The sequence below is a fragment of the Lycium ferocissimum genome, chromosome 5, assembly GCF_029784015.1.
Source record: "Lycium ferocissimum isolate CSIRO_LF1 chromosome 5, AGI_CSIRO_Lferr_CH_V1, whole genome shotgun sequence".
NCBI lineage: Eukaryota > Viridiplantae > Streptophyta > Magnoliopsida > Solanales > Solanaceae > Lycium > Lycium ferocissimum.
In genome coordinates this window covers 4,442,513-4,459,419 of record NC_081346.1, presented here as the reverse complement: position 1 = coordinate 4,459,419, position 16,907 = coordinate 4,442,513, and the positions used below count along the sequence as shown (strand labels likewise).

The 16,907-nt window shown below is 36.5% G+C and overlaps 1 protein-coding gene and 1 pseudogene across 5 annotated transcripts; both read left to right on the top strand.

The window, feature by feature from the left end:
- The first annotated feature begins 3,752 nt into the window (after positions 1 to 3,752).
- Positions 3,753 to 16,807, top strand: LOC132055537 (probable serine/threonine-protein kinase SIS8). 5 transcript variants are annotated; one of them, XR_009414595.1, is made up of 13 exons: positions 3,754 to 4,787; positions 7,623 to 8,060; positions 9,873 to 9,976; positions 10,387 to 11,630; positions 11,723 to 11,763; positions 12,169 to 12,237; positions 12,420 to 12,520; positions 12,641 to 12,719; positions 12,802 to 12,900; positions 12,988 to 13,056; positions 13,300 to 13,390; positions 14,316 to 14,365; positions 14,558 to 14,644. XR_009414595.1 is itself a non-coding variant. In XM_059447414.1 (13 exons), exons 1-13 carry the CDS (start codon positions 4,368 to 4,370, stop codon positions 16,430 to 16,432), a joined length of 3,018 nt encoding a protein of 1,005 aa, XP_059303397.1. In that variant the 5' UTR covers positions 3,756 to 4,367; the 3' UTR covers positions 16,433 to 16,807. The 5 variants fall into 5 exon arrangements, 3 of the variants coding, with proteins under 3 accessions (XP_059303398.1, XP_059303397.1, XP_059303399.1); XM_059447414.1 differs by lacking the exon at positions 13,300 to 13,390 and adding an exon at positions 16,306 to 16,807 and having other exon boundaries at positions 3,756 to 4,787; positions 14,558 to 14,734; XM_059447416.1 differs by lacking the exon at positions 13,300 to 13,390 and adding an exon at positions 16,306 to 16,807 and having other exon boundaries at positions 4,651 to 4,787; positions 7,604 to 8,060; positions 14,558 to 14,734.
- LOC132058625 (U4 spliceosomal RNA) lies at positions 8,509 to 8,644 on the top strand (annotated as a pseudogene).
- Positions 16,808 to 16,907: the final 100 nt, after the last annotated feature.

Here is a 16,907-nt window from a genome sequence, read left to right as displayed (position 1 = left end):
AATACGGGAATCGCAATAAGGTTTTTAAGCAGGAGCAAAGTGAGATTTGAAGAAGTACAGATGCATGAGAAAGGAAGAATACATGGGCTTTATATAGAAAGAGAATCAAGAGGTCCTGTAGCGTATCAAGGACTCTGACACAAGGAGGTCTCCCAAAAGGATTTGGCGGCTGGGTAATGATGACCTAGCATCGGGCAGAGTAAGATGTTGAATAGAATAGGGTAGGGTGGAGAAAGAAGCCTTGATGAGGACATGAGGTTAGTCAAGAATAGGGCCCATCAAGAAGTGATGTGTAGTTGAGGAGTCGCTGACGAGATAAGGATGCTCATTGTAGATTAGGATTTAGGGTTGACCTAATTTGTATTATAGTAAAAACTGGAAAATTGAATACACCTTTTTTTATTGTTAGAATAATCAAGAAGAGATTCAATGTGGAATGCTATACAAATGATTAATGAGAATATTTGCCTTCGTCCCAGCTGCAAGCTTACTAATAAAAGTCATAAAATTTCCTAACTCACTGAGTATTTTTATCAAGTATTCCATTAATACGAATTGTGGCTTATGGACTACACCACACTGGAGGAACTATGTCGGAATCTTTCGTATAAAAAAAAATCGTAGGTGTATTAATCAATTCATCCACTAAAACCTATCTTATTGATAGTCACTACTCACTACTAAAAAATCATTATTTTCCCACTGAATTTCACTGAAAAATGTTCAGTGGCTATTTTCTATTGAATGTTGATGGGAAAAATCTAAATTATAGTGTTTTCACATTGAATAATTAGACAGTTTTCCAGTGTTTCAATGGAACCTGTTTCCCGCCTTGTGTTTTCCTAATAAAATTATTCGATCGGAATGATGTGGAAAATCATGTTTAGTAACATAAATTTCTCACTGAATGTCGGTAGGATAAACCTCTATATATTTGTAGTAGTGAGTATCAGGTTACAATATTGTTGGTGTATTATTTGTATTGTATTTAGATTTTAGGCTGCGAATTTTACCGGGTAAATGGAACTTTTTTTTAACCAACCATACCAAAAATGGATTTAATACACTAAAAATATACAGTAAAATAAAATTGCATCTCTCTAAATAAGATCAAAAGTTCCAACAAGAAGACAGGAAAACAGCAGAGTATCACATCGGTTTTCACGGAAGCAGATCCAGTATAGTCCCTATGAATTTAATTGGGTTCAGTATTTTTTCTACCGAATATATATAGCACAAAATTATTCATTTTCAACAGAATTTTGAACTCGATATAGCAAAACACATTGGCAAAAATATCAATGTTATATTTATCAAATTTAAATAAAATCTACCGTTTCGTATAATTGAGCTATACTACCTTTTTTCCTCCTATTACAAGCTTTCAAAATTCTAGGAAAAAAAAGTCAGCTGAAATTAATAAAGCATAGATTAGCAAGTGAACTACAAGTCTACAAGGAGGGAGCTAGCACACCTTTGAAAAGTGCACGCCAACACATATCATTGTCATTTTATATTATTTTCGGATATTCACAACCACACATATACATATGCTATATCCCAACATCAGGTCATCTCTAAATTTCTAATATAGATATAAGATATATATACGGAGTATTAAAATAAAGCATCTCTTATATTAAAGTCATTTTCATCTTCTCTTTCCTCCATTATTTTATCCTTTCATCAGATTATGAAAAGTAGGAGACATATTTATTTTAATCATTTTTGAGGAAAATTTCAGTGCTACACCTTATATAAAGTTAATTAAGAGCCAATAATACCAATAGGAGAGAAAAGTTGGTGATCTTAAAAAATAATCTTTAATCAATGCTAAAAGTAGGAGAGGGTAGTGGTGACTATTCTCCCGTTCAACCATATCAAACAGACAATAATTGTTTGGAACTAATGTATTGCTTTTATTATTCTTGAACTTGATTGGAGAATCACAATCACTTGGACACAAATGATAATAATACTTTTTAAATATCCAAGCTTAAACTAATTTTATTATTCTTTTTGATGACTAGGCATTTCTTCTAAGAATGAAGCATACACAGCCAAGTTCACAATCCAGGAACCGAAAAATGGAAAAGGTCAATAATACTCACATCCATTCTTTATGTGACTTATTTCCAGTTCATCTGCTATTGCCTAGTCGTGAAGTATAAAATATTTACAAAGAGTAGTATCGTTCGCTTATAATTGGAGGGTAAATTTTGGAAATGAAATTTAAGAAGATACCAAATATTTGGACGAATTGGTAAACGATTAAAAGTCGACCGACTTTTCAAAGATTATCATTTGAAAATTATATTATCATCACAAATATTTTTAAATGGTATACATTCACAACGTAAAATTACGAGGTCACTATAATTTTTCCACCATGTTATCTACCATTTTGTTGTGATTAATCGCTCATAAACTATAAATGTAGAAATGTTTTACATGTTCGGCGAAATTTGGTTGATTTTAAGATTGTATTCAACTATTCATATAGTTTTAGACGAATAGCTCATACTTAAATTTGATATTGAATTTACATTTATATTTAAGTGATCTTGATTATGTGACATTTACTTTGAATAAAACATAAACTATATGATAAAATTCGTGCCTTTTTCCACTAATGCGTTGAGCAAATACTTAAGAGAAAACACATGTGCATCTACCTCCATGTTTTTTTTTTTAAATGATTGAAAGAATACAATGGCAGAATTATTCCAAAAAATATGCCGATGTACTACTCCTTGGATCAGTACTAGTCTACTAGTTTGCCCCTTCATTCATTGGGATACGACGAGATGAATCCATCGAAGTTATAACGTAAGTCGCTTACAGTATTTAATTAACCACAACGTGTACTCACCGAAAAATTATGAGTCATTGCCCATCTTGGAATTGGCAACTCCAGTCGTGCGCAGGGCGCAAACAGCCAATATCCATTCACTGTCACACAGAGTGCCTATGTGTGCGTGAGAGAGAATAATATACAAGGCAAGTTGGTTTTGGATCCTAGCAAAATTGTTTGCTAAAATATTATACTCCCGTGTCTCCGAGAGTTGTATAGGATGGATACGATCTCTCCATCTTTTCTGAGCATCTGATAAAAAAAATCTTGATTGGAGCACTTCTCTTTTGATGGTAGTCGAGTCCCAAAACAAGTACCCTACTAAAATAGAAAATAACTAGGGGTTGTTTGGTTGCTGAAGTTTGGTAGCATATTTTTGTTATGTATAAGATTCAACACATCAATTATGATATTTGGTTAACTATTTAGAATCCCGCATACCTAATACATATATTAGATATGAGAGAATTTATGTGTTGTTTTACGCAGCACAAAATAGACTCCTTCCGTCTCAATTTAAGTGTCTTAGTTTGACTTGACACAGAATTTAAGAAATAAAAGAAATTTTTGAATCTTGTGATCTCAAATTAAAGATGTGTAAAATAGCAAAAAGTTATTTGAATCTTGTGGTTATAAATTTATCATGCAGGATATTTCAATTGTCAACTTACTAAATATAGAAAAAGACACTCTTTTTGGAACAAACAAAAAAAAAGAAGTAAAATACTTAAATTGAAACGGACGGAGTAGAATAACTAATACATGAAAATCTAATCTCTGCATAACTAAATTCCTGTATAAAATACTATATAAATTTTACCGGGACTAATCTCCACATTACTGATACATGCTTGAGCCGTAGTGTAATACTAGTACAAACGTTTTAAGGCCTTGTTTATGGGGGCAAATCCTAAGAATAGTGGGGTGGTGTCAAAACTTTGAAGGCGGGGCATCTCTCTTTATTACTGTGCCTACTCCAACTCCCACTTGTTGGTCTTTGCTGTCTTTTGCCCTCATCCTTTTCCCAACTCCCTTTTGGCTTTTAATTACATGGACTTCCAGTGTACAATTTGTCATTCTTCATGTAAACTCCAATCCTTTCTCTCTCTTCACGCAATCCAACATCTTTCTTGCATTTTTGTCCCCCTTTTCTTGATTTAGCCTTGTTGTTATGTTAAGTTAACAAGACAACAACCTTTTGCCGATTTTGGACTCGTTTTCTTTTTCTGTAAACAGAATATTTGTCTCGGTGACACAACACGTGTGTCTGTCTCTCTCTCTCTCTCTCTCTCTCTCTATATATATATATATATATATATATGAGTATTCTATCTGCTTGAATTCATAATTGTGTTTTAAGATTGACCTGAAAGGGCTTATCAAAGGAACCTAAACTCTGCAATTCTTGTTATTTTTGTGTATCAAGATTCATGCTTGGAGTGCGACAATGGAGAGGTTTATGGCCTGCTTTCCATTTCTTTAACACTTTATTCCTTGGTTTAGTTGATACAAGATGAAAAATCTTTTGAGAAAACTTAACATCTCAAGTCAATCAGAGGAATCAGAAGGTTCAAAGTCTTCAACAAAGAGCAAAAGATTAAGTGATGTTTCATCCACTGATAATAAGCCTTTCTCAGCAATTTCAGGATGGTTAAATTCTGTTACCAATAAGGAAAGTCCTACTAGAATGGAACCTTGTGATTCTGCTAGTAGTAGTGGTTTAGAGGCTGCTTTAGATGCTATAAGGCGCGATTCGGAGTCTAGTAATTCGAGGGAGCCTGATATTGAGGAAGAGTATCAAATACAATTAGCTTTGGAGTTGAGTGCAAGGGAAGATCCTGAGGCAGTGCAAATTGAAGCTGTTAAGCAGATAAGTTTAGGTTCTTGTGCCCCGGAAAACACTCCAGCTGAAATTGTAGCTTATAGATATTGGGTAAGTTTGTTTTCATCTAGTTGATTGATTTTACATTGCTATTCTTTAGTGTGTTTTCTCTCTTGGCTAATATAGGTATTTAGCTGCTGCAATTTGGATAACTATGTTGTTTGTTACACCAAAAAATAGGAATTGAGTATGTTTGTGAAGTACTTAAGTCTGTCAACACATCAATGGGTCGTTTGGTTGCTGTTTAGTGTTTAGGGAGTGAGTTATTTATGTATTAAAACCAGCATAACTAGTACCACATGTGGTAGCATTTTAGTTGTTATGTATAAAATTCAGCATACCAAGTATGGTGTTTGGTTACCAGTTTACAATCCCGCATAACTAATACATGTATAAGTTATTTATGCAGGATAGAAGATGGAATAAGTAATACATGAATAACTAAACCCTGCATTACTTTAACCAGCAACCAAAGGACCCCTAAGTTGATAACACTCTGCTTCAATTTTTTTTTTTTTTGCATTAGTGATCATGTTAGGTAAGTATATTGTTTTGGTTGGTTAATAGTTGGTTTCAGCTGGTTTCAGCTAAGCGCTGCTGGAACATGCCTCTAAAATGTCATTGCTGTTAAGCCAATTCAGCCTTTATATTAGATTGTTGTCAATATAATGATAATGATAGTTGCCACTATGTTGCTATTTATTGTACTTGTCATTCCTCTAGCTATTGATTATTACATCATACCCTTAGTTTCGTGGTCTTCATTCTTCTACATCGAATATGGTTTCAATATTACTTGAGCTCATAATTTTAATGACAAAATTATGAAGACGTTTAAAATATCAATAGGGAAGTTCATTCAGTGGTATTACGTGGAATAAAACACTTTGACACTGGAATACTCGTATTATAGTGTGCTCTGATGTGGTGTAGTGAAGACCTTGTTAAACACGGATATGATATCCTTTCTCAAAAAAGAAATAAAGGGATATGCTACAGCAATACTGGACGATAACAACAACGTACCCAGCGAAATCCCACAAAGTGCATCTGGGGAGGGTAGAGTGTATGCAGACCTTACCCCTACCTTGGAGGTAGAGAGGTTGTTTCCGGTAAACCCTCGGCACAAGGACAAGCAATTCAAAGCAGTATGAAAAAAGAAATAACGGAAGTGAATAAGCCGTGGCAAAATACTATAAAAAGCATGATAGAGCAGTCTGAAAAAAAGAAGCAGTAACTACCACAAATTAACACGATAATCGAAGTACAAGAAACAACAGATAGTAGCAGAAATCGAAGGACAAGAAACTACAAGAGTTATACTATGACTACTAGGATGAAAGGATAAGCGGGGCACCGCTCAACTAACTACTAGCCTTCTACCTTAATCCATGTCCTTCATAACCTCCTATCTAAGGTCATGTTCTTGGTAAGCTAAAACAGAGTCATAGACTCACATCCTGTCTAATCATCTCTCCTCAATACTTTTTCCGCCCATGTCTACCTCTTCTGAAATCCTCCATAGCCAACCTCTCACACCTCACTCGGGCATCCGTGCATCTTCTCTTCACATGCCCGAACCATCTCAGCCTCGCATCCCACATCTTTTCCTCCACGAGGCCACTCCTACCTTATCCCGGATAAATTCTTACTGAAATAAAAGACTCTAAATGTTGCGATGAAGTTTATGGAAACTCTGAGAAGTAAAAGAAAATAGTGCACATGCTTGATGGATATATTAAGGGGTGAAGTCATAGTAAAGGGAAGTTTTAACTCATGTTTTGCGACAAGCATGCTTATAGTGGATCATGTATTTCCCGACAAGACTAGTACGTACACAGTGTTCGTCTTTTCACACTCTTTAGATGAAAGGAAATGACCTGAGTTGAGTGGTTAGTTCTCATTTTCGTCTCATTTTCTCTTCTAGTCCTGGTTTTCTTATTTCAATGTTGTTGATATAGAGGTGCCTCGAGGACTTTGGTCTTGTGGTAAGAGCGTAATGTCAGATGTGTAGGTTAGGCGCACGTCATGGGTTCGAACACTACTGTGGACAACAGCCTGGTATTTAAGTGAAGAAGGGTAGATGGACTGACCCATTGTCCACCGAGTTTCGAACCTTGTGCCACTGGCCTCGAGGATTTCTCGGTTAGAAAAAAAAAAAAAAAAAAAGAAGCCGTTGATATAGAAGCAGATAGAATAAAACCCTTACTAATAAACCTGGACCAAAAATTGCGATTAGTTAGGAAAAGTACTAGTTCAAACTGGATGAGAGAACATTTGAATAGAGTTCCATAGAAGAACCAAAATCTTTTTACATACCATCCAGGCAGGTATGTGTTGAAGAGTTATTTCCATTTACTTCCATGTTGCTATTTGTTTGGGTTGGGGGGTTGGGAAGCCTTAAATCTGATCAGACCCCCAACTGCAGTCTGGTGAAAGGTAGGGACTGTCCCTGCTTTTAGCGGTAAAGTCCAGTTCCCAGATGATTCCCAGTTCACTATGGGCATCTCCAAATTCCCAAGAGCCAAAAGGCTATTTTTCGAACACAAGGTTTTTCATCTCTATAATTTTGTCAGACTAATTTCCATGTACATTCCTATTTTTTCTGTTTTCTCCGATTTCCTTGATGCACATTTTATTAGTAACTGTAGGCGATCTGTTACGTAATAATTCTTTCTTATATTAAAGTTAACACAGCCAAGAAACATGGTTTTATAGAAAGCTCAGTTTTCTAACATTTGGAGAAATTTGTTTGTGGACTACTATTTGCTCTATTGTTTGATCGACCCATGATGCTTATTTTGCACAAAATATTCCTGTTTCTATTCCGTGTTCCCTTCTAGCACATGAATTATCTCATATTATAGATTTATGAATGCTTTTCAGAATTACAATGCTCTTAGCTTTGATGACAAGATCCTGGATGGTTTTTATGATCTGTATGGAATCCTGACAGAGTCCGATTCATCAAAAATGCCCTCCCTTATCGATCTACAAAGAACACCGATAGCAGAACAGATCACTTGGGAAGCTATCCTTGTTAATAGAGCTGCGGACTCTAAGCTGTTGAAGCTAGAACAAAAAGCTCTAGAGATATCTGTCAAGGTCAGGTCAGAATCCATAGATTTTGCACGCGACAATTTGGTTCAGAAGCTTGCCGCGCTAGTTTCTGAACACATGGGTGGTCCAGTTGGTGATCCTGACAGCATGTTAATAGCATGGAGAAGCCTTAGTTATAATCTAAAGGCCACTTTTGGGAGCATGGTTTTGCCTCTGGGTTCTTTGACCATCGGACTGGCTCGTCATCGTGCCTTGTTATTCAAGGTACTAAGCTCTTTTGACCGTCAAAACCTTTAATGCTACACTTACATATATATGAGAAATCTATAGAACTCAGTAAGTTTTATGTGATATTGTTTGATTCTGACACAAGGAATGAATGCTGGTTGACTATGATCTTGAAATGTTTGAATTACCTTATGTCACTTATGAAGCCTAATTTATTTTCAAAGTCCGGTCATGAGTGTGATGATACCGATACCCCTATTTTGTCAGTATCTGCAAGCTGATTAGTTTTGTAGATAGAGGGTTTACATTCTTAATATTAAAGATGAACTCATTTAGGCGGAACAGAGCAGTGTGCCTTGGATACGCTATTGGGAGAGTTTAGTTCAGTTTTATTTGGATGCTTCTCAAATATTTATTTGAAGTACTTGGATAAAAAATGAGTTAAATCCAATACGTCGTCTCCATATACTTTTCAGCATTCCATATCTTTGCGCTTGTGGCAATGACGCAGCTAGTAAGGTACTAACCGAGGCGCGTGTATTGGTGGTTGAAAACTATTTCCAAAACATCCATTGTTTCTGCTGTTGTGTGCAGGTGTGCTTTTCCGTCCTTTATAGAGATGCCAATTGCAAGTGTGCTGTGTTCTAATCAAATCTGAGTTGAATGCAGTAATGTCCCACATTCTGTTCAGCATTCCACATCAATTCTTTCTACTGTTTGTGCATAATTGACGTATCTCCGTCTTTCCTGGAGAGTCAATGTCAAGTATCTGGATGATATCCTTGTCACTTATCAGTAGCTTTTCATATCAAGCATTATGCCTATCATATGTTTGATGCATGAGAAAAACCCAGAGTTATTATGACTCAAGAATAATTTTTTACTATATCTCCCTTGTCTCCGACCGATTTGAATTAAATTAACTTTGGCTGTTGTCTTTAAACTTTTGAGCCAAGAAATAATCCAGCTGAACCTGCAGATAGCAATGCTTGCAGGCACTCATGTTTTCTAACTGTTACCTTCTCAGAAAGAAAAGTTAGGTTTCATACCCTCTCACTCAATAAATTTATTCCGTTAACACCCATTAGCGAGCACACCGTGCCAATCTTTAATTAGCTTTATTGAAAAGTATTTTTAGTATTGCATATCATTTTTGCAACAAAAAAGTCAGTATTTTATGTTATCAAGACTTGAAGGTTACAAGAAATATGAAAAGAATTAGATCATACCAAAAGATCAAGGTAGAATTCTTTTTGTTTTTCTCCTAGAAAAAAAAAAAATTCGACTGTCCTTGCCTTTTCCGTCTTAAGTATGAAAGCTTAGATCTCCATGCCTTTGCCTTTCTCAAGTTAGATAAAGTTTGTCATAATTTTCTTAATGAGCAATGTTGTTTCTGTCAAACAAAATATATTGTTCAATAAGCAAAATGAATGACGACAAGTATCTTACTTAAGAAAAGAAAGCCAATAATTCCTTCAAATAACTTATTCTCTCTCTCGCTCTCTCTCTCTTTGTGTGTGTGTTTGCATGTCTGTATGTGTGGTGTATGGACATGTTTTCCTTCAAACAAAGAAAATAGTAAAACATACTGATGGTAAACTTCCTCTTAATCTAGTGAGGAGCCAAAAAAGGAAAGAAAATGAAAATAGCTAAAAATGACATATGGATTTGCTGCTAAATCCTGTAGCTGGACCCGAGGACTAGTATAGCCGGATTCTCATGTATCTACATTGATTCTATTATGATTTTCTATCCCTGTTGTTTTTGGTTCTTCATCTCTTGGCTTGCTGGTCCACTGCGCCCTTTCCTTTTGGCTACGATTTGATGTACTTCTGAAAATGTGTACAGGTTTTGGCTGATAGTGTGGAGCTCCCGTGCCGATTAGTAAAAGGGAAAGAATACACAGGTTCAGATGAAGTTGCAATAAACTACGTAAAATTTGAAGATGGAAGGTTCCTGCCATTAATCTTCTTTCTTATTCAGATTTTATGATTTCATTTGATTCCGATTTTTAATACCTTAGTTGGTATACAGTCCAGTTAACATTTCCATGAGCAAGGTATGTGTTAAAATTTCAAGCAAGAGTGCTGGATAAATCTTCTTTGATTTTGGCTAGTATATCTCTTTTTTTGATAAGTTAAATACACAACTTTTCTTTAAGGTAGCAAGGTGATCAATTTGAGATTTGAATCTGTTTCTTCTATTTCTTTCATAATTTGTAGCTTTTTACGGTCTTAGATTGGTGCGGCTTTTATTTGCTGGAAGTATAAAGTTGAATTCATCTTGGTGGAATAGTTTGTTCAAGCATATAATTACTCTCCCAAAGTTGCCTCTTTTGTTTACGGATTCATATGCTGTGCAGGGAATATATTGTTGATTTGATGGCAGCCCCTGGCACACTTATTCCCTCTGATACATCTGGAACACAGGGAGACTATGAGGAATCTATCCTCTCCATCAGTCCGTCCTCCAAAGATGTTGATTCTCATATGGGTTCTTCTAGTAGTGGGGTTGCTTGTTCGACAGAAGATCATTCCGAATTGGGAGTGGAAGAGAGGAGATCAAGGTTCGGTGAAGGCAGTGCAGGAAATGAATCTCCCGCTTCAGGTAATGCAGAAAAGCAGAAAGGATATAGCAACTCTGATGACTTAACAAAGCTTCGTGCCATGAAGAAGGAGCAGGGACAGGAGACTTCATCCAGGACTGGCCATGCAAGATCTCCTTATTCGCATACAAGATCTCCTTCCTGGACTGAAGGCGTTAGCTCCCCAGCCGTACGGCGAATGAAGGCGAAGGATGTTTCAATGTACATGATTGATGCTGCTAAAGAAAATCCAAAGCTAGCTCAAAAACTTCATGATGTTTTACTTGAAAGTGGGGTTGTTGCACCACCAAATTTGTTCACTGAAATCTACTCAGAGCAACTAGATGTTTCCCCTGTGGAGGGAATGGAAAGTAAGGGGAGCTATGAGGTTGAGAAAATCAAGAGTCAAGCTGATGTAGATCATAATAGTTTCTTGCCTCCTTTGCCTTATCATGCTATGTCCAAGGCCAATACCCCTGGGCCATCTAATCCTCATCCGGATGCCAGAGAAGTTAGTAGGCAGCAAGTTTCCCCACACGCTGAACTGGCTGCAGTAAAATTCACGAAAAACATGCCTGTTGCTGCAGCTGCAGCTGCAGCAGCAGCTGCGGTTGCCTCTTCAATGGTAGTTGCTGCAGCAAAGACCACATATGGTTCGAAAGTTGATCTCCCTGTTGCAGCTGCTGCGACAGCCACAGCTGCAGCAGTGGTAGCAACAACTGCTGCTGTCACTAAGCAATATGAAAACTTGGAGACATATTCTCTTTCACCAAATAATCCTGCTTTATTCCTTAATTTAATCGACTCTGGAAGAGTTGATAGAGATGCAGATGGTGCTGTGTCTGAGCAACCGGGTAGTGGTGATCAAGTGCATGAGGCATTAGGGGTGAATTCTGAGGGTGAAAGAGTATCAGATAGGTCAGCTGGTAATGATAGTGTGAAATCTGATGTGACACTTGATGATGTCGCAGATTGTGAGATTCCGTGGGAGGAGATCACCTTGGGTGAGCGTATCGGACTTGGTATTGACCTGCGTTATATATTTCCAGTAGAAGTTTCTGTGAAGTAAGTAAAATCTGTATCGTTTTACATTTTCACGATCTTCTTGTTGCAGGATCTTATGGAGAGGTCTATCGTGGAGACTGGCATGGAACTGTAAGTTTATGTATTCTCTGCCAATTAGATTTCTTCTTTTCGTATTAAGTTTTGCTGTAATGATTTTTTCCATCTTTTTGCTTTTCAGAATTGAAAGCTAGAACTTCTTTTAATCTGATTATCAGATGCAAGTTATTTGTTGAATTTAGTGAGTAATGATATACGGGCATCTGAAACTTTTTAAATGTTGTTGGTGTGTGAAGCAAGTTAAAGACTGGGCATCTTTATTTTGGGCTCCCCCCCCCCCCCCCCGCCCCCTCCCTTTTTTTTTTTTTTTTGGGAAATAAGTAACAGTCATTCTTCACTTGCATCAAACATAAATGGAACAATCCATTGCTCTTACAAGCCTTTGTCTTTGTCATCAACTTAAACTGATACAGATAGATGGAACCTTCTTATTTTCAGGAAGTCGCTGTGAAGAAATTCCTAGACCAAGATATAACTGGTGAATCCCTCGAAGAATATAAAAGTGAGGTATACCCTTTCTAGTCCAACGTAGGCTCTTTTCCTTGGTTTTTCAGCAAATTTTATAAATTACAATCATGGCATTAATATCACACCTCAGATTTCTTTAGGAAGTCATGAAGAAATTTGATGTGTTATTTAGAATGAAATGAAGATTGTAATCTTACTCAAACTTAATATTTCCTTGGAAGGTTATGATCATGAAAAGAGTCCGGCATCCTAATGTAGTCCTGTTCATGGGAGCTGTTACACGTCCTCCAAACCTTTCAATTATTACCGAGTTTCTGCATAGGTACATCAAAATACTGTAATATTTAGTTTTGGGGTAGTTCTGGTCTGCCAGGAAATTTGAAGTTGCCAAGTAGCTATAACCGTCTATATGCTGGAAATCAAATTATATTTTGGTTTGCAGAGGTAGTTTGTACAGATTAATTCATCGGTCCAACAATCAATTAGATGAAAGGAGACGACTGAGGATGGCTCTTGATACTGTATGCTCCATTTTTCTCTTTTATTTTCTTCTCCATTGGTTCAAACCTTCTAAATTACATAATAATTTTATTGAACTAACAGGCTCGAGGGATGAACTATCTACACAATTGCACTCCTGTAATAGTTCATCGTGATTTGAAGTCTCCAAATCTCCTTGTGGATAAGAACTGGGTTGTGAAGGTGGATTTTCATTAACTTTGAAACCTAGGAATGATACTGCATCGTTCAATAACTTTCCATCTAAGACATAACTATTTGTGACTCTAGGTATGTGATTTTGGGTTATCGAAAATGAAGCACAACACCTTCCTTTCTTCAAGATCAACTGCTGGGACGGTAAGCGGGAGGGATTTGATTCAATTACTCAGAACATGCTTCTTTCTTCTTTTTTTCTTTTTATTTCCCTCTATTTTCTACATTCTTTTAGCTGTTGTATCTTGCCAGTATGCATTGACCTTCTCCTATGCTTGATAATCTTCTTATGTGCTTCTTGTTCTTCATTGTGGTGCCCTTCTTAGTCGGACTTGCAATATTCCAGTCATGCATAAGTGCTAATATTTGTACATTATTTTATATCAGCCCTTTTGTAGAAGATAGCTCCATGCTGTTGGTCTTAAAACACTTCAGGCTTTTGGAGATGTTTTCGTTGCCAAGTTTCTCCTTCAAAAAGGTGGTCGCTGTGATCCATGGTTCAAAAATAAATTAAATCTATGGCATGTTTATCTCATCTGAAAAGAGTATCTGGGCTTTCAATTACATATTTTAGTCCTTCCCAACTTCATCAAAAAAAAAAGTTTTGAAGTTGTGCGCACATGATGAACTGTTGTAAAAGTTCGACTGATGCTCTTTGATATTAGTTTTGAAGGAAGTGATTAAACATATATGGTGGAGATAGTTTTAAAATGACAATAATTTGCGTATTTCCACTATCATTCATATGTTCTTATAAACCTAGATGTATAAATATAGTTCTGTACTTTTCATTGTTTGCTGATCTTCGCATCTCATATAGTGGTTGTAGTATTCATTAAGGTAGAAAAATTTATTATGCTGTATTTCATCAAAAATACCATGTGTGAATTTCCTCTTCTGCTGATATTTTGAGGAAGTTAGCAGTTAGAATGGAATATGCTTGGTTGACTCTGATGCTTGGTGAATCTGTCCATTTTTTGAACACTAATTGTGCTATATTAGAATCAATCAACTTGGATGACTCTTGTAGTTAAGCCTGTGCTGCACAAAATGCTTGCAGTCTCAAGGGTAGAAAATTAGCAGTTGCAGAAACATATAGTTTATGTTAGTAATACTAGGTAATGAACTGTTGTATGCTACATGCATACGGGAAGTTCTCCCGCATTAGAGAAATACTAGGTAATGGAACTGCTGCTTTTTCTGAAGTTTCTGTGAATTTCCATTATTCATATATTACATATAAATTTTAGTTTAACTAAATACTGCAGACAATTCAGTATTATCTTCATCATGGTTCTTTATGTATCCCTACAAGAATTTCATGAGCTATACATGCGGCTCTTGTTGTTGCTGGCTTAATAATCTGCTGCAACTACCAATCTGCTGCTACTTTTTGTTTTCAGGCTGAGTGGATGGCCCCTGAAGTGCTGAGAAATGAGCCTTCAGATGAGAAGTACGTCTTAAAAGTGATAAAACCATATTACCCTATTCAAATTGTTGAATTACTATGTATTAAAGAAAGCAACATATAAGGCAAGAATGAGAACAATCCTGAAAATATCAGGGTGGCATATTTCAACAATGAGTCCTTCGCTGTCTTTGGTATATGGTTGTTGATGTTGTACAATGATTACATGCCTTGCAGATGTGATGTATATAGCTTTGGTGTCGTACTATGGGAGCTCTGTACTCTGCAGCAGCCATGGGGAGGAATGAACCCCATGCAAGTTGTTGGTGCAGTTGGATTTCAGCATCGCCGTCTTGACATACCAGATGACATGGATCCTGCTATTGCAGACATCATCAGAAGATGCTGGCAAACGTGAGAACAATTTATCTTTCAGTCATTGTTCCCCTAGTTGAGCTTCCTCCGTTATCTTTTACTCACTTCTTTAGAGCTTGTCAAGCTAACCAATGGTTTTGGTTAATAGTAGAATCAGCGTTTATCATATGGTTGTTGGTGGTAATCAAGGCACCTAGGTGACCCTCACAGTGTTGGTCTGGCAACGTCGAAATTTTTAATGCTTCTGTTAATATCTGTGTAAAAAGAGCGAGAAAGTGTCATGTAGCCGAGTTTAGTACTTTGAGATAATGATGGTTCGAGTACCTTCTTTTAAGTCGAACGAGGTGGTCATAATTGTGTAACTTTGAATATGAGACCAATTAAGTAAGAATATGAGATCAATTAAGTAATTTGATGATTGTTTCCAAAAAAAATAAAAAATTAGCTGAACATCCTAATATCTTTCCGTAACAATATCATGCAACGAATGATGTTCAGTGTTGTTACTGAGCAAGTGATCAACTTTTTGCTCTAGATTCTTCTTTTTTATCCACGGTTAGTTCAGAGTTGGTTTCGAGGTCAGATTCACCTTAACTTGTGACAAACCCGAATTTCCCCGGTTAGATTCTACATGACTCTCTATGGACTCTGTTCCTGACTATGGTTCCGACATCTATTACACCAGTGTTGTCAAAGGCGCGCTTAAGCCCTGAAGCGAGGCTCAAAGCATGTTGAGCGCTTCGCCTCGCTTTATGTGCGCTTCAGTGTCATCATCAAGGCTCTAAGACATACTTTTCCTTGCCAATGAGCCCCTCTTGAAAACGTGACACTAGATAATTGATATTTCACTTTATCGTATTACAATTTCTTTGTCCATATATTTGTTATTCATGCTTATTATTAGTAGGCTTTGACTAAACATATACATATTTGTACTTTTGCCCCATTGCGCCTTTTTTCATTAAAGCCCACGCTTTATTTGCGCTTTGCGCTTAAAGCCCCAGGCTGACCTTAGAGCTTTTTTGCGCTTTTCGCTTTTGATAACACTGTATTACACAGTAGATCTCTTATGATCCTGTACTTGGTATAGTGATATTAATGACAGTTCAAAATAATTGATCAACTTCAGTAAGATACATACACAACCTAGATTCTTTTTTCTTTTTATGGATGTATGCTGCCTAGTCCCTACTAGCTGTTTCTCAACTCTGCTTCACAACATTATAGATGGAGCGAGTCACTTGTGAAAACCATAAGAGTCCAATGTTCAAATCTGTGATTTCTTCCCATCTGCCTAAATCTTAGGGCAAAGTTATCCGATACCTTTACTAGTGGAGGTAGCAATACCCCCTGAGAATAGTCGTAGTGTACACAAACTGGCCTGGACACCACTATTATTGAATAAAGGAGTGAGTCACTTATAGATGATGTTAGTAGTCAGTACCAAATCACCTCGGCATGACAACCATGCCATTAGTATTGACAAAATATCCATTAGTATTGACAAAATATAGTACCGGCTGCATGTGGATACAAGGTTATCTCTTGTTTTCTTGATGTAAAAATCTCATGTTTTTTTTGTTGTTTTGCTTTTCCTGCTTAATGTGTAGAGACCCAAAGTTACGGCCTTCATTTGCTGAGATTATGGCTGCTTTGAAACCACTGCAAAAGCCTATAACCAGTTCACAAGTACCAAAATCACTGGTGAACAGAGGTCAACAAAAGGGTCTGTCATAAAGAAACTTGGATGATCCAGCAGCACAACAGGTTTTGGACAGAAGGAAAAACGGGATTTTATCTTTTATTGGAAATGAAGACAGGTCCATATTTGTTCAACCAGAAATTGAAGGAAGACATAAAGGATCTGTCAATAGCCATATACTTCATATTGAGTCAATTGTTGTGATTTTTTTTTATTTTTTATTTTGTTTTGTTTTCTGGCGGTTGTCAACCCACAGTCCTCAAAATTGTGCATCTTATCTCATGTATATTCATTTTTGGAATCTCTGTTGTAATTAAATAGAGTGAGAATATTTTCCCAACTTTTCACATCAAACACTGAAGCTGAACTGAAAGCAATGAAATCGGATGCTTGATTATCCAGTTGCAGTAGTAGAGGCGTCGCCTTCTTTTTTTTTTTTTTTTTTTTTTTTTTTTTTGAATTTAAAGATTTATGTAATAGTCATTAATTTACCCTGTTGGTTTAGTTTTT